At 34.6% G+C, this 25,952-nt stretch overlaps 2 protein-coding genes across 3 annotated transcripts in view; both read left to right on the top strand.

The window, feature by feature from the left end:
* The window catches only part of LOC120339038 (deoxyribose-phosphate aldolase-like), a 44,093-nt gene that overhangs the window by 8,817 nt on the left and 9,324 nt on the right, over window positions 1-25,952 (top strand). The gene's annotated exons all lie outside the window — the stretch shown is intronic.
* On the top strand, window positions 582-18,823 carry LOC120329920 (uncharacterized). The gene is made up of 8 exons (XM_078116579.1): window positions 582-750; window positions 1,654-1,893; window positions 2,239-2,470; window positions 3,151-3,259; window positions 5,355-5,457; window positions 7,283-7,397; window positions 11,829-11,900; window positions 13,830-18,823. The coding sequence occupies exons 1-8, from the start codon at window positions 592-594 to the stop codon at window positions 18,821-18,823; spliced, it is 6,024 nt and encodes a 2,007-aa protein (XP_077972705.1). The 5' UTR covers window positions 582-591.

Genomic DNA, 25,952 nt, shown 5'->3' with positions numbered 1-25,952 from the left:
GCTGACACCATGAAACGTTGAGTTCCACAATTTGAAAGAATTTTATACGTAATTGAAAACACGACTGAAAGTAGAACACGAGTTTCGATTTTGCAAAATCTCGGAACGAATGCAGGTGCGTACTTTTCTCAACCACCCGACTTCATCCTTATTTCTTTCTAATAGACTAGGTCAGCAACACAGTAAAATGCGAAGTCGTCAAATACCGTAACATAGATTGTACTGCACGGTAATATGTTTTAGTGGTTAAAATTTCTATATCCAAATGCTTTTAAATTTCAATATTCGAAGTTTCTTAAAAAATTTTATGTCAGGAAATTTTCTATCACGATTTTTGGTTGCACGCTTAGTTCTGTGAGTCCAGTAATAGTAATCGCCGGTTTATTCAATTGCAATAGTTAGTAATTGTGGGATAAAGTTGCACTAGCTTGACAATTTTTGGCATCTCTTTCATTGTGTACCGCATTTTAGTTCTCGATAGTCTCGCCGACATGAATGACGGATTTATTCGGTTTGGTTAATAATTCATTGTATATTTAAAGAATTTCAGAGAGAACATTCTGAGATATAATATATTAGTTTGTTAACAATATGGCAAAAAAAATGGAGGCAGGCTTTCGAACAAAAGTTGTGCCATGGAGACGAGGGGCAAGCGGGAAGCTAACGGAATATTTATTTTCTGCTCGATCGCACGAGAACCATGTTCTCTTAGTTACGGACAGTAATGGTCGAAATTTAGTGAATCCACAGGTATGTAAAAAGAATTACTTTAATATTTTAGGTGTCTTTATGTAATATAACTAAATATACTTGGCTATTAAGCGTTATATTCATATATAAAATCTGGGTGTGACACATTGTTCGTTATACTGCGTCAGGTGTAGAACCACTGAAAAAAGTTAGAAATTATCGGGCATCGTCTCCAACTCCAAAACAGGTAACAGGGCATATCACGGCGACATCCCAGGCATATATGGTTTGTTTGATGAAGCTTATTTACGGTTAATCTTGATGAGAAATTCGAAACGGCGTTTCGCAACTGCTTAGTAACTGCGAAAATTTGACTTAAAATGATTTGAAATTCGAATGTAATTTTAGATTCATTTTGTTTGCGGATTTTTGTTCGGAATCGAAACTCGCCTCCTATAAAATACTGTCAAAAAAAAACGAAAAACATCATTATATTTGTTTTATGAATGTCGTAGCTGGTGAAAAAAATTCATTTTTTATTTTATACTAGAATAAATTGTATTTTATGTTATTGCTGATATTCGGATTTTTTAACGGCGATATCTTAAAAATGATATAAAGTTGACGAATTAGCAAGCTGCGAATTAAAATTAATAATTCTATAAAGTCAAATTAATATGCAAATTCATTTTTAAAAGCTCTCATAGACCGTGGATTCAAAATTTTGCACAACAGTAAAATTATTATCCGCTTAGAAATTCGGTTCTTCTAACGATTCGCGTCATCTGCGCGACTGTTTCAGCAACCATTGCATGAAAATTTAATATTTTAACCCTTTTGAAGCTTTTGAAAATCTTGGCTTTGCCTCAGATAACTATAAGATATAATATTATTATATATTTAATATTAGGTCGAATTAAAGATTATTGCAAAAATCTTAATTACTTTATTCTAAATGTTCAGGTTGTCAGAGTGCCAAAAAAATGCAAATTCGACCTATCCGTGGTGGCCATTCCCGGTGGTCGGATTTCGCATGGGCAAAAAGAAATCTTAGATGGTCGTCACTTTGAAAAGCTTGATTTTTTAATTTGTGCCTTGGGCAGCAACAATTTTTCGAACAATTGCCAAGAACACACCATCGACATTTTGGAAGAATTGGAATCCTTTACAGCCGCTGTGCAAATTATTTATCCTCGTGTGAAGGTGATTTTTATATTTTTTTTAATTTATGTGAATATCAAAACAGCTTGAGAACAAAATCTCGTTTATCCTTAATCAAAGTTCTCATACTATTATTTCTGGCTTCAAGAAATTTTACACCGTTTACGATCTTATGTCATTTGATTAAAATATTTATACAAAAAGCACATTTAACAGATGTAACGTCTTCGTATTTGAAACATTATATATATTTGCATGTTCATTATCCTCCAATTTGGGAGTGATTGAAAAAGCTTTAGCATGAAATTTAATAATTTTGTTATGATTGAAGTCAATATATATCAGCGCAACGTATATTTTGTTCAATAATTTTCACTTTATCTATAGATTGTTTTTGCCAAAATATTGGCGCAGACTGGCAGGCATTCTAACTGCGTGGGAATTGTGAATGCAGAAATTCAAAAATATGCAGAAAAGAAACAAACCCCCGTTCTCGATTTTCAGAATTTAAATTATAACACTGACAATTGGAGCAGGGACGATGTCCATTTGTCGGACAAAGGACTGTTGTTTTATACTAATATTTTGATACAGCAAATGGAGGAAATTATAAGAAAAGGTGAGTTTCTTTTAACGACTTAACTATGGGACGTGTAGTTATGGCGACCGTAGAGCCTTCCCTTTGTCATTAAATTAATCTCTCTAGGCTCCAGTAATATATATTTTATCAACTCCACAAATCTGGTCATATCATATTCATAAAATCTAATTTTATTGATCTAGTGTTAGTAAATATATCACTAATAACCAGGCTTGTCCATGGGGCATATTCGTCTGTTCCATTCTTATCCCATCCCTTAGCAATTATGCCTGTCCCATCCCATCCCATGGGATTCCCATTGGATTAAAATTCAATAAAAATCGTTGAATTTAGGTTTAGCGACTACTAAATAGGACAACATGTACAAAGAGACATGCAAAACAACAAAATTAACTTAATATTCCTAACTATAATACATGTGTCCATCAGGCCATTCACGAAGCATATCGTTATTGCTGAATACGTTTTGCTCTTTATAGCTAACAAGAGAGCTATGCTCAAAGTAAAGATATGAACACAAAGTCCATAACGAAATGTTTTACCATCATTTCCACGTAAATCATACGGTTTTCGTGTCACATGGGATATACTTATGTGAGCTGTCCCATCCCATCCCATAGGACGTTTCCTATGGGAATCACATTCCCATGGACAAGCCTGCTAATAACTCATATTAATCAAAGTGAAAATTACTTAAGATCCGACCCATCTGCCTGTTCAACAACTGAAGGATGAAAGACAAACTACACCCAATATATCATCGGCCCACCAAGAAGTTCTAGATTTGGTAAAAAAGGAATTAAAAAGGTATTTGAATATTTTATTATACATATTGGTTAAATAGTCAACGTAAACACAAGAAACATGAATTACAGAAGGCGAAGGCTAAAACAATCGCCATCATCACTACTTCGGACTCTTTTAAATTTCACACTGAACTTCAATGCTGCAGAAGCTCGAATTACTGACTTGACTCGAATTCAACCTGAATAACCATTTATCAATGATTTGAAGCAACTCGAGTCATCAAAATAAAAATTACTCGGCTTTGTACTAAATTAATTTAGTGATTGATTCGAAAGGAATTGATTCATTATTTCCCGGCGACTAAGTCTACGCGGTAAATAAGACGAGGCCCGTTTTTAAGTCTCACTGCGTATAACCTCCCAAGTCGCTGCGTTTGCGAATTCATTGAAATAGTCCATAATGACGTTTTCTGTTTTCTTGTAGGGTAAGGTTCAATCTATGGCAGCCAAGGGAATTAAAACTATCTTTCAATTTTAATCTAATTGTGCTCAAGTTAACTTGCGATTGCGTCCAAAGACATTGCTGATCTAAAATAACCCTATAATCTGCTGACATAATAATGTGAAATAAACTGCTTGATTATATTTAGTTTTGATACATATTTTTGCGCTCTTGCGAATTTGTTATCGCCGTTATAAAAATCCCAAGATCTGGTATAAAATCCGAGAAAGTACAATTTAATTAAAGACAATGAATATACATATAAAGTGTATATATCAAACATACATCTTTATCACCTCGAATCTCCACGAAACGAAAGGTGTTGCTCCAGTAATTTAATTGTGATCAATTTAATCTGTGATTGCGACAATATTAATAGTAGCACTGCTCCAAAATACCAACGCAATCCGTGGACATAAACATGTACGAGTATATGTTGTTTTGATTCGTAATTTTGCAAAACAAAAATAGATCTATATCTGTCACTTCATCGCAATTCCGCCACTCATTATTTTGAGGATATCACCGTAAGAAAAAACCTTTAAGTCAGCGATAATATACCACAGAGTAAATTTATTTTAAAAAATGAATCAAATATACTTTACATCAATTATTATATATATATATATATATATATATATATATATATATATATATTATAGTCGTACAAATTTCATGGTCAGTAGTTGTAGAACACAAAATGTTTGCAATGTCTAAAAATCATTTATGATCTCTCACGGGCCATCCTAAAATAAATGGCGTTTTCCAAATTATATATTGCGGCTTTTCAATCAAGAGAATTTGGGTCACGTTTTCACTCCGTTATTTATCTTAGTATCTTGTCACACATGATGATGTAACTCGTATCTCACAAGTGCCATGGTTGTTTGAGAGCAATAAAGTAATTATCGTCGTCCAAAACATATCGAAGATAAATAAGGCACAACCGGTGTTTAGCAAAACGTTGGTTGTACTTTATTTATCTCCGAGTGAATATACTTGGTGGCAATCATGCGGTGCCAAAAACGTACGTTGAGAGAAATTTGTGATTTAGGGAGAATAAATGCTGACATGAAAGATGTTTACGGCTTAAATATACATCATGCTGACAAAAACAATTAACGATTTTCGCAAATTGCAATGCCACGTGTATCGGTAATAGCCCTTCACTCGTGATTCACAGCCACAAATGCGGCAACTTCAAATATGATAATCACAGCGTAGAAATTCCAGATTCACAGCGCGAGATCGCCGATTTATTTAATCTGACTTGATCGGAACGTTTTGGGGATGCTTTGACCCAAGGTATTTTATGGTCGGAATTGAATAATAAGCCGACCCCCAAAAAACGAAAATTAATATACCTGCCCAATAAGACGCCCCCCCCCCCCCCAATCAGGTCAAAAATTTAGGTCTAGAAAAGCGAGTTATTCTACGGGAAATACGGTAATTCATTCAAGATATTATTTTATTATGTCCAAGTGCACTATTAAACACCCCCCTATTTTTAAAATCTAAAATTTCTAAAATCCCACTCCGCTTTACAGTCAAATTGGGAAACTCCACAATATGTCATAATATTTAGTGCAGAAACGTTTAAATGATATTTGCACTATGTGTATCATTTATTATTCTTTTTATACGCAACGTTTAGTTTTGAAGATCGGATTTATGCGGAGATGTCGAGCCTTTTCCAAGTATACTTTGAGATATCAGACCATGTACTAAAGAAAAATTATGATGCTGCATTTCGCATGGTAAGATTGATGTATTAGAAGTTGGGCGAGTGCATTTTCAGCAGTGTCATATTTACTAGAATTTTAAATGTTAAAAGACTCTTGAAGAAACAGTTCAATAATTACCCAACTTTCACGTGGCGTAATGCAAAAAGTCGCCATCTTGATTAATTTAACAATGAATTACCCATAAGGTAAAAAACGCTATAAAATGGAATTAACGTTAGTGAGATGCTTTATTTTTTTTTCCTATGCAGGCACTTTCGAAAAAAAAACTTGAATTGTTGATTCATGTTTGCAAATTGGTAGATCCGTCAAAAATATTCTGCAACCCATCGCCATATCTACAGCAGTCAGTTATTTTATCGTTAATCCGTCAGCTGTCGTGCGACCTACATCACGATACACTATTAAAGTTCAGGTAAGTTCTTAAAATTCAACAGAATCACGCATCAGGCAATAGGACACTTTTAAATAATAGACTTTTTTGTCGGCATGCAGAAGTTATATGTTTACTACAAAATGCGCATGAATGCCTTAACATTGCCAGTTGCCTGTAACCTACGATAATTTATCCCTTTATCAGATACCTTATCAAAGCTGTTGCGAAGCTAGACTTTTCAAGGGAAGTCACAAAAGAAAGGGGTAAAGTGGTTCTCAAAGAGGTTGCTGAGACATTGAAAATACATATTGCAACCCTGGATATTCGAGCCGATGCCCAAATTTTTATCGAGGCAAGCAAGTTAGCCTCTGCTGTAAAGACAGTCATTTTAGTAACCTCGTTATAATTCTTCACGTTTTCTGTAAATAAACAATTTCTGTTACGTCATGTGATATTTTTTTGTAAATAAACAATTTCTGGTTACATTGTGAGATACTTTATTGTCTGCATCATTATGTTCAAAAATAAAACCAAAAGGTGCGGACAAAGCTAAACCAAAAAGTACATCGAACATAACACTATCACTAATAAGGACGTGTGCACGAATTTCTAGACCCAAATTATTATGGCAAAATTATTTCAAACTGAGGATATGGACTTGAAATGCGCTATGATTCTGTGACCTCATTTTTTCCTCATCAGATAACCATAATTCATCTTCTGCTAAAATTTTGTAAATCGCAACTCTTTGGATGAAGATAAAAACATGATTTGTAAAAGAAGTGTGTTGTAGATAAAAGAAGTGTGTTGCGATCACATGCCTAGATGGAAATTGTGCGTACTTCATAGTCGTAGATAACAGTATTATGGATATTGATACCAATCAGCCATTTGTGTGATTAATCTATCCAAAATCAATAGGCAATGAATGAATGCACATGCAAAATTTGGAGCAGATTCAACCTCGCTTTCGTGAGATATCGCGTGCATCTAACAGAAAGACAAATACCTATCAACTTACTTACCGATCTTAAGATCGATAAGTAATAATTGGGAGATAATGCGAAAATCTCAACAATTTGTTGTTACACCACACTACAACTGCTACGGCAAATAATCCTTTAAATATATTCGTTCAAAAATGTGCCAGGTATTCGAATGTGATCACTTTTTCACGGCCGATTCGCTGTAACTAGTATGAGCCATACGTCACAATAAACGGCGTGGTTCAAATTTATGATTTTGTAATTTAGAGAAAAAGGGAGTATCAAGCGCACTGTTCATTTGAAAATAGCAAAGTCTTTTTAAATTTGGCGCCGAGGAGTCAGATGTGCATAACCGTTTAAAAAGCTCGTTCATACAAATCATCTATATCTAGTTTTGAATCTGCTAATACCCACAGCCTTTTTAAAGGCTAATTCAACCGGCAGCTTTTTTCAAAGCTGAACAAACTTTGTTCTCAAGGGAACTCAATTTACTGTCAAGAAAGAAGTAATGGACTACGAAGCTCATGACAATGAAGTTGGGACGCATGCCAGCGAATGTAGCGGACCACAATGTGTCTACCGGGATGAACAAGGTGAGAATACCGCAAATTTAGAACTTTTTTGCCTATTTTAACAAATGTTATATCCATCAAATTGTTTCAAATTTATTTGTGCTGCTTGCTGTGGGCTCGATTGTATAAAGCTATTGAGTATTTGATTCGAAATCGCCCATGCTTAGTAGTGATTTGCCGCTTTTATGTTAACCATCATCCATAATTTATACTCTGAAAGACGTTTGGAAGACAGTAATTCAACGATGTTTGGTTGTACAAGGTTAATTAAGTAAGCGCGATTTTACTTTTAAACTCCAGGGCGTTTGACGTCGCCGCGAATTGCAAAATCGCGCTGCTTCGGTAGTCTACAGGGGTGTTTAAATACATGTTTACATTTTGAGAGCCTCTTCATAGGTTGTTCCTTTATTACCTATGCGCCGTGACTATGGATAGCAAATTTAGAATAATTCACTATTCTAGAATGGTTAAATCAAATCCAGAATACCGAATCCTATTTTATTTCCTTCTTTTTCAAATAGTGGAAATATTCCACATTGCTGGATTAAGATGTTAAAAAATTGTAAATGTATTACTATAAATGCATTATTTATTTGGAAATATCCTTAACATTGTATTTCATTTGATACTAAACAAGCATTTCCCAGGACAATAAAATCTAAGAATATTACAAGTACAACATTTTTTGCCTTCAATTGTTCCAAATGTATGTAGTCTCTAAATACTGATATTCTACATTGAGACGCGCTTTGCACACTTTGACCACATGTGGCCTGCCGCTTCATTATTTATGGCCCGCATCACATTCGGAGAGTAATCAAAATATCGCATTTCGTGTTGTTTCGTCATAAAATTAATCAGAAAAATCTTTTGACGTATTGTCATCACTATTGTCACTGAATTAAGTAGTGTTATGGATAGCTGGGGAAACTAGCAAAGTTGAATGATGTGCTTGGCGGTCTAAATTATATGCAAACAATATAGGCATCATAGAAAACTAAAAATCGAATGCAGATTCTATTAGCCTAGAATGGCTATGCCTGATAACTATGTGTTTGCACAATAAAGGTGTTTGTTTTGTATTGCACTGTTTACCTATTCTTGGCACTATTGGGGCCCGCGAACAATGCAAAAATAATTTTGTGGCTCGCGGAGCCGACAACTTTGGACCACTCAGGTCTAGTGTACTAAAACACACCCGCTGAGAATTAGGAATATGCAGCCGACAGGGATGGCCATTTCCGAATACTAAACTACTCGAATACATTCTAAAATAATGTTTTCGAATCTGGAATTCCAATACATTCTAAAATGGAAAATAACACATATTTGTTTTAGTTTATTAAAACCCAGTAAAATAGGGAATAAACTTCAATAGAAATATCAGAATAAAGCCACAAACCAACAGTATATGTACACAAAGTAATTGATAGTTTATAGCTATCAATAAAAATAATAGCAACTTGTGACACAATCAGTTTATTAAAATTGTACACTTAGTACAAATGATCATATGAAAAGATAGCCAAGGAGTTGTCTGACGCTTTCTATCATTGGTACCATGATATTACGATAATAGTCAAGTCTATTGACAAACATACTACTTGTATTCAGATAATTGTGTATATTTTCTGAGAGTAATAAAATGCATTGGCAATACATGCAACTGAATCAAGCAACAACAATCGAATATCCATTATGCCGTTACAAATTCTAATATTTAAGCCTATAGTATTCTACTACCTACTAGTATATTTGTATAATATTTAATGTGAACCATATTGGTATTATGTATATAGCATATCGTTATGTCTGAAATTAGCAATAAGTTAAGAGGATAGATGACCACCACTGCCAGGCGCGCAGCCAGGATTTTCAAAATCGGAAACTCCCATTGCCGCCTGTAACAGCCAAAACCGTTCGAAAAATCCATAAATCTGCTGTAAAATCTCAGAGTAAAATTTATTTCAGCACAATAAAAATTGATTGGATATTTTTTAGATTAATTATATTATATACATTCTCACAATCCGGTAAAAGTCGCGTTTCAACCCTTGTATAATGTAAACACAAATATTTTCTAAGTGATTCAAGAGTCTTGCTGCACACTAACACAAATATATTTCTGTAACGTTTCGTCAGACTTCTTCAGACCTTGGTCAGACGAAACGTTACAGAAATATATTTGTGTTAGTGTGCAGCAAGACTCTTGAATCACTTAGGATAGTTATCTTTACTCTTGCTACAGCATCCTTACATTATATGCCTACGAATCCGCCGACACAAAAGAATAGAAGAAGGATAAGTAGTTAGTCTCGCATAAACATATTTTGTTTACAGTTTTATTTTCAGTATTTTAAATTGCCGCTTTTCAATCAAAAAATTTGCGTTTTCGTTAGAAACTCGCTGCCGATATTTCGTGCGAGTACAAAAATAAAATAATTGTCATCGTTATCGTGGAAAAATTTGTGGAAAATTTGCGTTTTAGAGAAAATAACACAAACGTAAAGGTGTTTACGGCCTAAATAATATCTCCGCTGATAAAGCAATCGCGCGCAAGTTTCTATCGAGAATGTTTTCATTCAACGGAAACGTCTTGAAAGTGGCGTCGAAAATGTGTGACGTCACACGAATATCCGATATTCTTATAAACGCTAATTCCGATATTCGAATGACGAGATATTCGAATACTTTATTTGAATTGTCCATCCCTGTATGCAGGACCAGCGTGTGGCCACTGCAACCTATGCGGCCGGTGTAAAATATTAAATTTAACCATTATCAATTTAAATTTAACATTTTATTCTGTGCGAGCAAGACTTGCAAAGCAAGGTTTCCGTGAACGCGATTTCGTAGTTAGTTATTAGGTAATAACATCTAATCACGAATTCATTTTCTATTTTTATCGTTACATATCATTATCTACCCAGACTTGGCCCTACTTAAACTCAATACGTAACTATATTTTTATGAAGCCGATAGTTAATTATACTTTATATTTCTAACGCGTCTGTGTTATTTTTGCATTGGATAAAATATTCCATCGCCATTGCACGAATCCAAATACTATTCTGGGTTGAAATGCTGATTACACGAATGACAATAATGGCGATTCTACCGGCAAAAATGAAATTTCCCTCCTAAAATTCATCGAAAATTTTATAGAATATCTTATTATCTTGTTTGACTGAAATTTCACTGAAAAACTTGAAGCAGCTATAATAATTTGAAAGTGAAAATTTCTTGATCTTTGTAAAATTGTTTTTAAGTATGTCTTCTCATAAATTAGCTTGAATTTTCTCCCAAAATTGATGACCAATAATACTCAAAATGTTAATAAGACCTTAAATAAATAATTATTTTTCAAATGAGCGGTTGTTCATGCAATTCTAAAGTATTTCATAATCGTCCGCACCGAAATTAAATCAATGGTAATACTCAAAATGTTTGATTTCAACCATGATCTAAGCTTTTTCGCAACTAGTCGTAGTGTAGCAATGTGTTTTTGCGTCGCTATGGGGGCCGAGATTGTGAAACGCATTTGGATTTGTAAAAGATTAAAAATATACAACGAATTTATGCTTGTTTGACAAGGAAAGTAAACGACAAGCTCTGATATATGCATTAATATATCAGGTCTGGCTTGGCATTTGACTCCAGCTATAATCAGCTTGGCGAATTATTTTTTTTTCTATATTAATGACTTCCACTAATTAAAGCTAGTGATGCAAAAGTTTTTTCGTACAAGTAAGTGAATATTCGGATAACAGTTTGATTGCTCGATTACTTCGCGATGCTTGGCGTTGCTAAATTGGCACCGAGGTCTGAATGCTGCTGTGCATCACCTGGAGAAGATCTCAACGACGCATGCTTTTGTTGTGCGTCTTGTGGCCGCCTGCAGGGTCGCAACAAGTTCATATCACGGTGGATGTCAAGACGAAGCTCTTGAATATAATACTGTTCTTGACTGTTTTCTGGTTTAGGTTTTCTGGTTTAGATTTCCAGATTTCTGAAACTTGCGAGATTTGACGGAGCGCTTTCGCGATGAAACGGAACCGAATCAGCAAGAAGTGTGATTACTCGGCTCCAAGACGTCGCCGGTCGACTAAACTCCACTTATCAAAAAGTAATATGACGGTGGAGGAGTAATTGCGTAATAAACCAACTTAACATTGTCTTTTCGGCTTCGATAAAGCGATTGAGATGGCAACAAAATGAAATTTCTGGCGCACCGGCAAAAAGCTTCGCGGACCGACAGCGGTTCGTGGACCGGCGGTTGGAAGCCACTGCTCTCACTCTGTTGTGCTCTCTTGGAAAGTATGTGCACCAAGATGTCGCACAACCTGAATCCTAACCGATACACACATACTATGTTCAGGTTGTGCGGCTTGTGCCCCATCTTGGTGCACATACGTCTTTCAATGTCCCTAGCTCACCTGTTCATATTTTCAGAATGTTTTGTTTCTTGGCGGAATATATCTGGTGGAGGAAAAAGTCATCATCAAAAGACCAGAAGTGCAACAGGTAAAATAATTTTGACGTTTGTTTTTCATAGTAATAATCTACCTTGAAGTGCTTTGTAGGGCCTCAAAACTCTTAAATCCGCTCGCTTGTACATTCTAACCTTGAAATGCTATACGAAAATATTTTATTCCGCTAACACACCATGACCGAATCACAAGACTTTTCTGAAAAGACAAATATCATTTAAAGGTCCCTAAAAATAGTATTTTTCAGAGATGCAGTTGAGAGAAGTTCATATTGTTCACGATAGACACCCGCTAGCTCAGCGTTTCCCAACCTTTTTTGGTCGCGGACTATGTTCTCACTGGCGAAAAACTTTGCTGACTCAACGTGAGTTTTTTGCAACCGTACTCTGTGTGAAGAAGTAATAAAACCAAACACAATAGAGTTTTTCCGAATTTCAAAATCGGAAATGCTACGCAATTACGCCTTCATTAAAAGGGCCGACTCCTTTAGTGTATAAATGGTCTTTTCTGTCGTACAATATTCAATCCTTGACAACGACAAGAATTTAAAATGTTTAACTATTTTAATTTAATAGTGTTCATGGTCACTTGCGGTTGGGTTGACTTATGACAAGATGAAAGCATTACTTCTTTTAAATGCCACGGCAATCTGCGAACATAATAATGTGAGAATATATTGCCCGGTTATATTTAGTTTTGATTTAAATTATTTGCGAACTTGCGAGTTTGTTATCGCCGTTAGAAAAATCCTACTATCTGCTATAAATTTCTAGAAAGTACAACTTGATTTAATACTTATTAAAAATATAATTAGTATATTATTGAATAAAAATAAAGAATATTCATCGCCCTGATTTAATATTAACTTTATTGTGATCATTTTACTCTGCGATTCGTATTTTTGTGAATTCGACAAATATGGACTGTTCGTACAACAGTAAAGCCAGGAGTCGGCAACATTTTGTCGCTCACAGGCCAAAATTAAAGGTTGCAAGTCATGAGTGGGCCGCGTATATTTTTAGAAAGTTTAAAGCCGGGCGTATGGCCAATGAATCACATTTTTTCATACAGATCAGAAATTAAATTTTAAGCAGCGCCCGAAGACTGACCATTTGAAGATTGAATCAATTGCACTTAGCGTTCAACTTTTCTGCGTTTTGTTGCCATTGAATGTCTAATTATAATTGAATTATAGGCTCATTCAACGTGTAATTGTGAATTATATATATACTTGTTAGGTTATGATATTATTTAGTATAAAAGTGCCACAAAATAAATTCTGTCACGTAAAGAATATAATCGCAAGGAACAGCTGTTTTGTCACCACAATTCAGAGAAACGTCGCGGGCCTGATTATATTGCTCCGCTGGCCGTAGGATGCAGAGTGCAGACCCTGCAGTAAAGCAAAGAATTCCGAGAGAAATGCCCCGATACAAATACTACATTAGCACCCGAAATTTTGCAATTTGCAACATGTCTAAAAAAGCGTTTTTAAAAAACTTATGGTGTTTTCAGTTTTATTTTCAGTATTTTGTATTGCCGCTTTTCAATTTAGAAAATTTAGGTTGCCACCATTGATACCTACCAGAAAAATTATTCCTCGAACAACAGAATCCAGAAATTATTGACTCGATTAATGTTATATGAATAAACTTGCTTTTTAGGTTTTATGTAAATTCTGACGTAAATCGTGGCTGATGGTTAAGTTTCGCAAAAACGTTTGCGACCCGCAGTGAATTTTCGGCTCGTTGCGGACTCATTCAAACGCTCCGCGGACTCATTTGAAACCGCGGACTCGGGTTGGGAAACACTGCGCTAGCTAGATTATATTTGCTCTGTGCACTGGGGTTCGGCAACAATAAAATTTTTAATAGATTGATAATTTATATGATTGTTTTTTGTGTATATATATCACATGGAGAATATTGAACAAGTCAATCAAACATATATCTTATTTAAACAGAGAAGTCTACAGAACTTATGAACTGTAAAGAGAAAACTGGAGACGCATCAATGAAAAATAAAGCTAAGTGTTCTTTATATGTTCCCAGTTGTGAGGAAAACCAGACGTTGGAAAAAAAAACGGGCAATTCAAAGTTCATTTTAAAAATTTCCAAAGCAATAGCTCGATATCTGATTCTACATAGATTAAATGATTTGAATGTCATTTCTGATCAAACTAATTTTTTAACTTCTGCCACATTTTGGTGTAAACTTCAGCTAAACGATAGACTATCCTGCTTATCAAATTTCTTGGACAAAAATCAATCTTGTATTCACGATGAATTACTGCGCTTTTCCGAAAGAAAGCACGAGTGCCCTGTACAGCGGGGGATAGTATTAGAAAAACTTGAGCATTTGCATATGGCTCGTAGTAAAAAAAACATTATTAAGGAGATAAGAAAAATTCAAAATCTCGTGACTAAAAAGCCCGCTACTGATCTTTGCTTTGCTAATCAAGATGAACAGGCCCACAGTGATATATCATTATTAGATAAAACAGAGTCATATAATGTGTCTGAATATAGAGGCCAAAAATTTTGCGAATGCTTGAAAGAATGGACAGGCGATGATATGATGGTTGAGTGTGAAAAATGTAACGAGTGGTTTCATCCTGAATGTGTCATTCAAAAAAATTATTTGGAATATGTAGGCGAAAAAGACTGGCGTGATATATTACTTGTTTGCGCAGAAACAAAGGTTGCATTCCATGATAAAAACTCGCGTGGTTATATTACTGAGGGAAAATGGATAACTAAAACTGGAGATAGAATTTCAAATATTTCCCAATCTTTTCAAAATAAAAACACACAGACAGAAGTTTGTGAAATGCAGAATAAAATCCCTTCAGTAGGTACTTCTGAAAAAATCATTGATTTTGAAATTTTGCCCAACAATGTTTGTTTTGAAAATGTTCAAACAAATAGTTCATCAAGTTCACTAAATTGTGATTTTTCAAGTACTTGTATTGAGAAACCGAAAATACATTCTCAATCCGAACTTATACCTGGAAAACCAGCAAGTCCTTTTAGCACGTATTCAGATGTAAACTTGCACAGTGTTTTTCGTATTCCTTCAGAAATTTGGCATCAAGCCGTGAATGAACGAACGGAGCATCGCTTCAGTTCTAAAGGGTGTTTTCAAATGCGGGCTTTCATCCTTGATAAATTTCAAAGCATTTATAAAAGCTGCGTCCCTTCAGCTCGTTACCATTACCTATATAGCACCGAAATCAGTAGCAAACCAATAGAAGTTGCTCCATTACATTTGGGATATATAAAATTTCAGTGCGCTCATCACGCGTGTTGCGAATGCTTCGTTAATTATTTAGTTGATTTTCATGAAACATTACGCGGGATTGAAGCGTCTATCAAAATTTTTGGGCAGCGAAAACATCTTGTTGGCTGCAAACGCAGCCTTTATATCCGCGGAGATGCTAGAAAAAACTTTAGGGATAAAATGCGTTTCATCCCACCTTCTGTCCAATTCAATGAGTCCTATAATAAACTATCGCGGGAAGAAAGAGATTACGGTTCCCACACAAATGCCCCTTCAGCTGACGTTTTGCGAAAAATTAAAAGCGAAAAAAAAGATTTTAGAGCAACAAGGTATTCATCAATTAATTTGAAAAAAATGATGGAAAATGAGGGTAAAAATAAATATATCAGGTTTATTGGAACAGAGCCACCCAGTGTAACAATTGTCAGTAGAACTCAATTGAAGTATTATACAATGCGATCACAGGAAGACATTGTTTATTTTGATGCAACTGGTAGCATCATCAAGCGTGATAGCGAAGGCAGAGACTTTCAAATTTATACACTTCTAATTAGGAATCCGTACCGAGGCAACATTTCCCTGCCAGTTGCTACCTATGTAACATCACGCCATAGAGCTATAGATATTAGTTCTTTCCTTGATCAAGTACAAGCTCTCCAAGTCTCTGAATTAGGTCAGTGTAAAAAACCCCGCCAAATAATGATAGATGGCTCTATGGCGATGTGGAATGCTGTTTTAAAGTCATATTGTGGAGAGACGAGAGTAGATTATTATAACAGATGCTTTCGTATTGTGTCTGGCAACCCAATTCTACATGATTTCAAACTGCCTATTATTCAGAATTGCTATAGCCACGCCATGCGCGCTGCACAAATAATGTGTTTAAAGCACTTCCCTGTCAACGTCACAATTGCAATGGCCTGGATGTCAAAATTTTTCAATTGTAAAACACTGGGTGAGCTGGATATGTTAGTTGAAAATTTTTATGTTGTAACCAATCTCCGTAGAAACACCGAATATGTTAGAAATGCGCTTTCAAATTTGCTTGTTGGGGGAAAATGCACTATTGAACACAATGGAATTTTAGACAATGTGGCTACTGAATCTTGTGATGAATTTTTTATTGCAACAAAAGATGTTGACACGAAACAAGAGGAACGATCACCGTTTTATGTCAGATATTTTGCCATGTTGAATGCTTTTCATTCTTCATCAACGTATCTGACTCATAAAAATTGTGACGATATCAGTAAAATAAATCCTTTTTATAACGAAAATTTTTGCCAAGTTGTCATTAAATATGTTTTGAGCCGAGTTCCAGCTACCTCTGCTCTCATGATTGGTGACCTTTCCCGACATAAGAAAAATTCCTCCACTGATACTCAAAATGCTAATTTTATTGGATTTTCAAAATCTTACACAGAGCTGAAGAAGCGGCATGTGCAAAACATTACTTTGGACAACCGAACACAAGGCCCTATTGAACAACATTTCGGTTACATGAAAAAAACGTTTTTCAATAACTCTAGAGCTTCTGGCCTTGATGATTTTGTTCATAGATATGTTGACCAGTTAAAAATAATCGAAAAACAGTTTGAAGATTTGGTAAAACACATGGGTTTTAATCATAGAAAACGAAAACAAATTTCAAAAAATACAAGTCCAATGGTTGAATCAAAATATAAAAAGCGAGTTAAACGTCGTGGAAAGGGAGCCTATAATGATAATCTTCTGGCAAAAATTTTCAAACGCTATAGTTCCTCAGACAAGTATATATCGAATGAATTGAAAGATAAGCCAGAAACCGAAAAAGAAATCCAATTAGACAACTTTTCAAGTCGACCCTATAATTTAAAGAACTTTACCAAAATAGTGTCCTGTGATGTTGGCGGAATTACTGTTTCAAACCAAAGTCACGAAATTACTTATAAAACTGATGAATACGTCTGGAATTTAAGTTGTTCCAATATGAAAAACGTCATAACATTCTCCGATAATGTGTGGAAAAAAATAATAAATTTGGATATCATGTCAGAGTTAGCTTTTAGCACAAAATTTGGACCACTTTCTTGGACCGATATATGTTCAACTTGCCCACCTAATAACGAAATTATAATATCAGCTCTCAAAAAACAGGCAGTGCATTTGAATTATGAGCCTGGACAGTTAACTGAAAATGTTGTTAGTGCTTATATTTCCTGCACTGTAGCCTACCACAACAATTTGTTTAGAAGTACATTGATCGGATGCACAGACACTATTTTTGTAAGACAAGTTCTCAATGGTCAGCAGTTTAAAAATCCCCAAAAATCTATAAATTCTATTGGGAATATGAATTCAATTGAGATTATACTTTTTCCTTTGCGCTGGGGTACTCATTTCGTTCTTGCTATTTTGGAACTGAAGCAAAAGCGTCTCACTATCATTGATTCTTTGGGTGTCGTGAACAAGGATTTGAAAAAATGTATACATAATCGCTTTATACCATTTTTAGAAAAAAATGTTTGTAATGACGAAAAACTCGAATGCACTGAAAAATGTATGATTCGTCAAAAAGATAGCAGTAGCTGTGGAGTATGTGCTTGTATTGCTGCTGATATATTGTGCTCATTTCAAATTCCACCCACTTTTGATTCGACAGTAGTGTATCAATATAGGCATTGGCTAACATACCGATTGCTTAATACTGTTGGCAGTGAAAATTGCAATATATCACTAACATCACCTGGTATTTCGAATCAGAATGAATACACTGAAATGGTAAATAATTGGAACAATTGTTGGTTTAACTCCGTGCTGCAGGCATTCGCATCAATTGTAGGCAAACTAAATTTAGACGTTGAAGGAAATTCTAGCAAGAACTGGTTCGAAAAACATATCTGTGGTATTTTGGAAATTTTAATTGGACGTGAAAAATTGGAAAAAGATTTCCTGTATTTGGCCTTAGATATTGTGTGCACAGAATTTCAGTTGAAATTAGGAGAACATCAAGATGCAGCGGAGTTTGCTATTTTACTCATACAGCGAGGTATTTTGGAAATGTTTGGAATAACAACAAACTGTATTTATTCATCAGCTTCTAGGTGTGGAGTTTGTGACCATTCTGAGAAATCTGTCAATGACACATTTTTTTTCAAAATTTCAGTTCAGCAGGGAAGTACAATTTCTCTGCAAGAGAGCGTCAATAATCAAATAAAACCCGATAACCATACATGCAAAACATGCAGTAGCACAATACAGTATCAGAGCGATCTTGTATTTACTCCACTACTGCTGACTTTCAATATTATTAGAAATACAGGGTCAAGTAAATCAATGCAACCTATTGTTGTGAATGAACATATTACCCTGTACGATAGTTCATTGGATATCACCTATAAATATGAATTAACTAGTTGCGTTGTTCATCTAGGTCCTAGATTCGATAGTGGTCATTTTGTGACCTACACGTTCACTTCAAAATCTTCTGCTATGTTATTTGATGATTCTAAAATTGATATCATTGCGCGAGATAAGTGCGGCAAATTAATTGAAGACAACTGTGTTCTTTTATTTTACGCCAGGGTTTCATATAGTACCAAGGAACAAACACATTCCCATACACCTGTTCAAATGAAAATTGTCAAACGAAAACGCAATTTAGGAACCCCTTTTTTGGAAAAGTTCACCAAAATATAAAGTTGGTAGTAAAGATGAAAGAAAAGAAATCATTCCCAAATATGAGATTGATGAAATTTGGCAGTCTATAGAAAATTCTACATTAGAATCAATATGTACAAGTTTAAAAAAAATGATGAACCGTTCATTCGCAGAATCAAAACACCTGCACTCTGGATTTCGGCACTCTTTATTTTTAAATAGTTTCAATAGACTATTAGCTTCAATTAATTCGAAAATCAAGATGGAGGTCAATGAGGCAATATTTTTAATAAATTTTGATAAATATTTGCAATCCAAGTTTTGTGAAATGAAAATTACCGCATGGCCGAGTGCAATGAGAACACAGCCTTGTCCCCCCAAAAAATTGGTGTACAAATCAGACTGTTTTGAACCTGGATCAGAAATTCTGCGGCTTTTAGAATCTGGTGAACAACACATACATAATTATATAAAGCAAGTTCTTGTTCACGAAGCACTCATTTATTACCGTAACCTAAAAAACAATGATGGGTATTTGGCAACAAGTAAAAATCTGAACGTTTGTTACACGTTTGATAGTTATTTTAATCATCTTTAATGAAAGCACATTTTCCTTCAAATATTATTCTTGTTCTATCTGTCTCTTCTCTACAATTGCTCTGTCTTTTAATATAGCCACATTTTATTACTGAGCTTTCCTGTCGTCGTTCTCCTGTTGGTCTTTCTTATTTCTAATTAATTTTTTAAGAAGTTACTAGTTTGGGTTGGATATTTCCATCCACTGGGAGTAGAAAAGCATAAATGGGCAAACCTAGAATTACGTTCTCGGTTTAACAGTTCAGGTATCTCACCACGAAGTTGTGGTCAAAGTTGTTTTTCAGCTGCAGCTACAATTGTCCCGCAATTACGAATATAGTTGAAGTAATAGATATCAAAGTTCCGGATGCGTAGACGTGGTTCTGGAGGAGCAACCGTTCACGCTTGACCACCTCTGAGAAATCTTCACAACGATTTCGCGAAAAATTCCCATCGAAAGTAGCCTACATATATATATTTCTACTTTAACAATCACTTGCTCAAAAGTTGACATGTGGTGATGTGATCTGCACTTAGTAGTTTTCTTTTTTAATATTGTTCTTTCCCTAATTCCATATTCTTTCATGTAACTGAACTTACTTCCATCTCTACTCTGTTATTCATACCTGATGTTGTTTGTTTTCAGCGAGGCTAGATTTTTTTGTAAAATTTGGCTATGACATCATTCAATCTTCCTATACTAACACAAAATAGGAATTATATATCCTGTGTAGGGGTGGGCAAAATCGAATATTTTTTCGAATCGAATAATTCGAATATTTTTAACGAATACCGAATAGTCGAATAACGAATATTTTTATACACAACAGGAGGTCCAGAACGTCGGTCGATACCCCCTTTGGCATTGAAAATCGGCTACAAAGCGTTCTTTTACTGGGTTATCCATCGTCATAATCGCAGATTGTTTTTGTCACCGCGACCGTTTTTGCGGCGATATATAATCTATATCCACGCCCTTTCTGTTTTTTGCAAGTATTATCAAATCTTTCGGGTCGGTGGACATCGAAGTTTATATTCCGGGTTTACCCGTTCGTTCACATTGGCAACAGCTGTTAAAACCATTAAGGTTTGATTTCAAAACCCAAATTAATATTATTCTAATCATTTTCATTTGCGTTGGCTTTGATATTACTTATCAACGTTTGTAAATTTACCGTCACAATATTAAGCGAACGGATAATATTATTATCGATACCGGGATGCAGATATTTATTAAAGACAATACCGTAATTAACTTTGCTATACTTTTCTATGGTGTCTATGTTACGTTACAGATAAACCTCGCAAAGCTGCGATTGCGTCAATTCCGAATGTTGATTTAAAATAGTGACTAAATAATTCGGCAATAAAGGCATTTCTGCGTGGCCATATGACGAGATGACGTTAATAAACGGCGCTTCTTGAATAATAATTTACATATGCGACCTAATGCTGGAAAAATTTGCGATTTTGTACTTTTGTGCCTAATAGATGGCCAGGCGCTAATTATAACTTTCAAGTTCCGGCGTTTTCTTTCAACAAACTCCGCGATCATTAAAGCTAATATCGTTATCGAGTAATTCACAATTTTATTTACGGAATTTGCGAATCCACTTTTACTTCTCTTGACGATTTTGATAATGTCACGCCCTATTTATTAGTGCAGAAATGCTCAAATTAGAACGAATGTAATCATTTCCGATGATACAACAATTCGTAAAGGAGACAGTGCGCGTTGTTACATCGAAATTCACGATTGATTTTACGTTATACTCCTGTTCAGGATTTCTACACTCCACCAGCCATGCATGCCCGAGTAAAATGTTTACATTTTCGAAACATTATGTCGAAGGGATCACTAACGATATATTTGAAAGTACATTGTAAGAACTAGGTCATGTCATTTCTTTTCTGGTCATGGCTTGTTCGTGTTATATTATGTATGGTTTCATGCGAAAATTATTTCAACTTTCAATTTTCGCTAAACAAATTTATGTTTCGTTCATGCATGAAACGACTAATCACGTACTAAGTTTACGTCAATCATACTAAGTTTAAAATCTGGGATATTTATTTTAAATACCTCATCTGATTTGACGTTTCTAAATTTAGGGAACGGTGTCGGTACCTTCTTTTTTTGTAAAATAGGGAATTGAAATGAGCGATTGAAACGCAAAGAAAACAAATAACACCACAACGCAAAGACGATTTTTAAATTTGTCGCTTTTGTCTGTTAGCGAGCGTTGTAGGTGAATTCTCGGGCAATTCACGATCGGTTCAGTGACGTTCTGTGTCCAAGTGAAGCGGCGCAGATCACGTGGTACCCGATATTCGAATAGTGAAATGCTATTCGAATAATTTAATATTCGATTCGCTATTCGTTATTCGAATATTTTGCCCAGCCCTAATCCTGTGTAATTGAACAGATAAATAGGTTCAATATTTTGGTGAAAAATTTCATCTCATCCTTTTACCAGTTCAAGTTGATGTATTGAATGTCATAACTAGCATTTTGTAATCTTCAGCACAATGAGACAAATCAGCGTGACTTCTATAGTTAAATATTTTTTTTTATTTTCAAAAAGTCAGCTGGAGATTTGTCTGGAGTTGGATGCACTGTGCAAGCCTATTTACAAATTTTGATGCAATATAAAAAACAATAATCATTGTTTGAGAAAATTTTCTAAAGATTCTGAATGATTGAATTATTCTGACGACTCAAAATTGGACTCAGCTCATTGTCAGCTCAGTTTTTGTATTAGTAGGAAAATACGATAAATACCGATTGGGCACGGCATTTTTTATTTATCCGGAGAGAGGGAAGCCAATAACACGACTTGGTTATATAACGAAATAGCCCATATTATTGGATATGTCGTGTGGGAAAATAGTTTACAGCTTATCCATTTCAGATGCATAGGGGTGATAGCGGAGAACGCCGCTCTCCGAGCACCGGTTTCGTGCTATAATGGCGAGGAGTCCAGCATTCGTTTTATACGGGAATACGCGCTATATAGTACGAATGTCATATTCTTAACTTTTAGCTCGTTTCGTCAACTGTTGAACTGCAATTTAAACGCTAATTTAAATTTATTTAAATTACAAAAATAACTTGCAAAATGATAGCTACGGATCTAATTTTACTTATTTCTGTCGCTGATATTTACGAAGGTTACAAAATTTCTATAGAAAGAACACACATGATCTTAAATCAAGGTTTTTCAAACTCTTTCGAAATATTGAAATTGATACAAAAGGAAGTTGCGAGGCATGCGGTCTCATTATTACCAGCGTATATTTGTTTGTAGAAAAATGATACGTGATTTCTTTTTAAGGGATGAATAATTTTTGATGAAGATGTTGGTCATTTTAATGCAACAGTGATGAAATATCGTCGAATTATATCACCAGTCGCATTATACTAATGTAAGTTGAAGAATTTATTTTTCTAATTTTCTAGTATACATGCGCCACCAATCTTTCGCCAGAATTATAAAAGAGAATTGATGATTATGTAATTAATAAATAAAGTGCAATCACCACTCCATACTGTTTGCCCATTATTTAACGAAAAGCTAGCGGGAAAATAGGCTGTAAACGTGTTCACATGCATACTGTGTACATTATATTGCTCCTGAGTCTAATAAAAATATCAATAAGTTGACAAACCAACCGAGTAATTTTTTTTTCTTTTCAGAAATTATGTGGAGATGAAAGATGAAAGGGGCGTGGCTTTACTGTTGACTATCGGCATCAGTAAAGAATGGAGTCTTAAGGCAGCTCCATCCCTCCACAAGCCTGGGGGCTCACCTTGGGTAAGTGACAGCACCCCCTAAACCTCCCTAACTGGGGTAACAAGTGAAATTTGTCAACAATGTTTCTGCCAAACAACTTTTTGAATTTTTTTCTCATCGCATATTTTTTTTGTCAGTATGTAGCATTACATGAATATACCATTAAATTTGCTGAAAAAACTTGGTCAAATAAAATATTTTTAGATAAATGTAATTGTTTGTTCTATCTAATCATATAATAAGAAGTATATCGCATGGTCATAATAATATATATAGAGTATTTTTTCCCTCAGGAGCTCAGGTATTAATATGATGCGAGTTTTTATGATTTTGTTCACACAAATTTTGATCAAATATAGTATATTAGAAAATAAGTTGAATCTAAATGCAAAATTTCGTATTCTTATGGAGAATAGCGTGTACACTATTTACGCTTACATACAATAAAAGAAAAACTGTGAAAGAAATTTGTGTGTGTATCGGTCGGCTGGCATTATCAGCAATGTTCACAAAGCAACAGCTTGTATGATTTGAGTTTATATAAACCTTATTGGAATAAATAATAATTAATACCAGCTTTGAAAGATAAGGTTATGATGAGTATGTATGTATTATAATGATAACTGCAACTCCGCCTTTATATTGGAAATATCTGCAACTTCGTTTTTAAAGAAATAAATTTCAAACTTTCAGAAAATTTTAAAGGGTTTTATCGTTTTGGGGGAATAGGGCATTTTCAGTAACGGATTACACAGGAAAGCAAAATTTTTTTCCCAAAAATTCAACTTGTGGGATGAAGAGTGTATATCTTATTATATTTTTCAATAATAAAATCTCGCCACTCTTAATCGGAAAGACTTGCTGTTGTAATTTGAAGAACGTGAAATTTTACGTTATTTTGCCTATGCAAATTTCGACGAAATAGGGCATTTTCAGTAACGGAATGCTAATAATTGCAAAATTTTGTTCCCAACAACTCAGTTTGTGGGATGAAGAGTATATATACTAAAATAATTATCAATAATAAAATCTCGCCCCTCTTAATCGGAAAGACATGCTGTTGTAATTTGAAAAATGTGAAATTTTACGTTATTTCGCCTATGCAAATTTCGACGGAATAGGGCATTTTCAGTAACGGAATGCACATGATTACAAAATTTTGTTCCCAACAACTCAACTTGTGGGATGAAGAGTATATATACTAAAATAATTATCAATAATAAAATCTCGCCCCTCTTAATCGGAAAGACATGCTGTTGTAATTTGAAAAATGTGAAATTTTACGTTATTTCGCCTATGCAAATTTCGACGGAATAGGGCATTTTCAGTAACGGAATGCACATGATTACAAAATTTTGTTCCCAACAACTCAACTTGTGGGATGAAGAGTATATATACAAAAATAATTATCAATAATAAAATCTCGCCCCTCTTAATCGGAAAGACATGCTGTTGTAATTTGAAAAATGTGAAATTTTACGTTATTTCGCCTATACAAATTTCGACGGAATAGGGCATTTTCAGTAACGGAATGCACATGATTACAAGATTTTGTTCCCAACAACTCAACTTGTGGGATGAAGAGTGTATATCTTATTATATATTTCAATAATAAAATCTCGCCCCTCCTAATCGGAAAGACTTGCTGTTGTACTTTGAAAAATGTGAAATTTTACGTTATTTCGCCTATGCAAATTTCGACGGAATAGGGCATTTTCAGTAACGGAATGCACATAATTGCAAAATTTTGTTCCCAACAACTCAACTTGTGGGATGAAGAGTATATATACTAAAATAATTATCAATAATAAAATCTCGCCCCTCTTAATCGGAAAGACTTGCTGTTGTACTTTGAAAAATGTGAAATTTTACGTTATTTCGCCTATGCAAATTTCGACGGAATAGGGCATTTTCAGTAACGGAATGCACATGATTACAAGATTTTGTTCCCAACAACTCAACTTGTGGGATGAAGAGTGTATATCTGAATATATTTTTCAATAATAAAATCTCGCCCCTCTTAATCGGAAAGACTTGCTGTTGTACTTTGAAAAATGTGAAATTTTACGTTATTTCGCCTATGCAAATTTCGACGGAATAGGGCATTTTCAGTAACAGAATGCACATAATTGCAAAATTATGTTCCCAACAACTCAACTTGTGGGATGAAGAGTGTATATCTTATTATATTTTTCAATAAGAAAATTTCGCCCCTCTTAATCGGAAAGACTTGCTGTTGTACTTCGAAAAATGTGAAATTTTACGTTATTTCGCCTATGCAAATTTCGACGGAATAGGGCATTTTCAGTAACGGAATGCACATGATTACAAATTTTTGTTCCCAACAACTCAACTTGTGGGATGAAGAGTATATATACTAAAATAATTATCAATAATAAAATCTCGCCCCTCTTAATCGGAAAGACTTGCTGTTGTAATTTGAAAAATGTGAAATTTTACGTTATTTCGCCTATGCAAATTTCGACGGAATAGGGCATTTTCAGTAACGGAATGCACATGATTACAAAATTTTGTTCCCAACAACTCAACTTGTGGGATGAAGAGTATATATACTAAAATATTTATCAATAATAAAATCTCGCCCCTCTTAATCGGAAAGACATGCTGTTGTAATTTGAAAAATGTGAAATTTTACGTTACTTCGCCTATGCAAATTTCGACGGAATAGGGCATTTTCAGTAACGGAATGCACATGATTACAAAATTTTGTTCCCAACAACTCAACTTGTGGGATGAAGAGTATATATACTAAAATAATTATCAATAATAAAATCTCG

The sequence above is a fragment of the Styela clava genome, chromosome 9 (genome assembly GCF_964204865.1).
Source record: "Styela clava chromosome 9, kaStyClav1.hap1.2, whole genome shotgun sequence".
NCBI lineage: Eukaryota > Metazoa > Chordata > Ascidiacea > Stolidobranchia > Styelidae > Styela > Styela clava.
The sequence above is the reverse complement of the archived record's forward strand: the minus strand, read 5'-3'. Positions and strand labels throughout refer to the sequence as shown.

Excerpts from the sequence above, each read along its gene's own strand:
- LOC120329920 (XM_078116579.1), top strand. The coding sequence starts at position 592 with ATGGCAAAAAAAATGGAGGCAGGCTTTCGAACAAAAGTTGTGCCATGG. Across the intron at positions 3,260-5,354 it reads GTAAAAAAGGAATTAAAAAG|TTTTGAAGATCGGATTTATG; the intron begins GTATTTGAATAT and ends CGCAACGTTTAG. Across the intron at positions 5,458-7,282 it reads ATGATGCTGCATTTCGCATG|GGAACTCAATTTACTGTCAA; the intron begins GTAAGATTGATG and ends TTTGTTCTCAAG.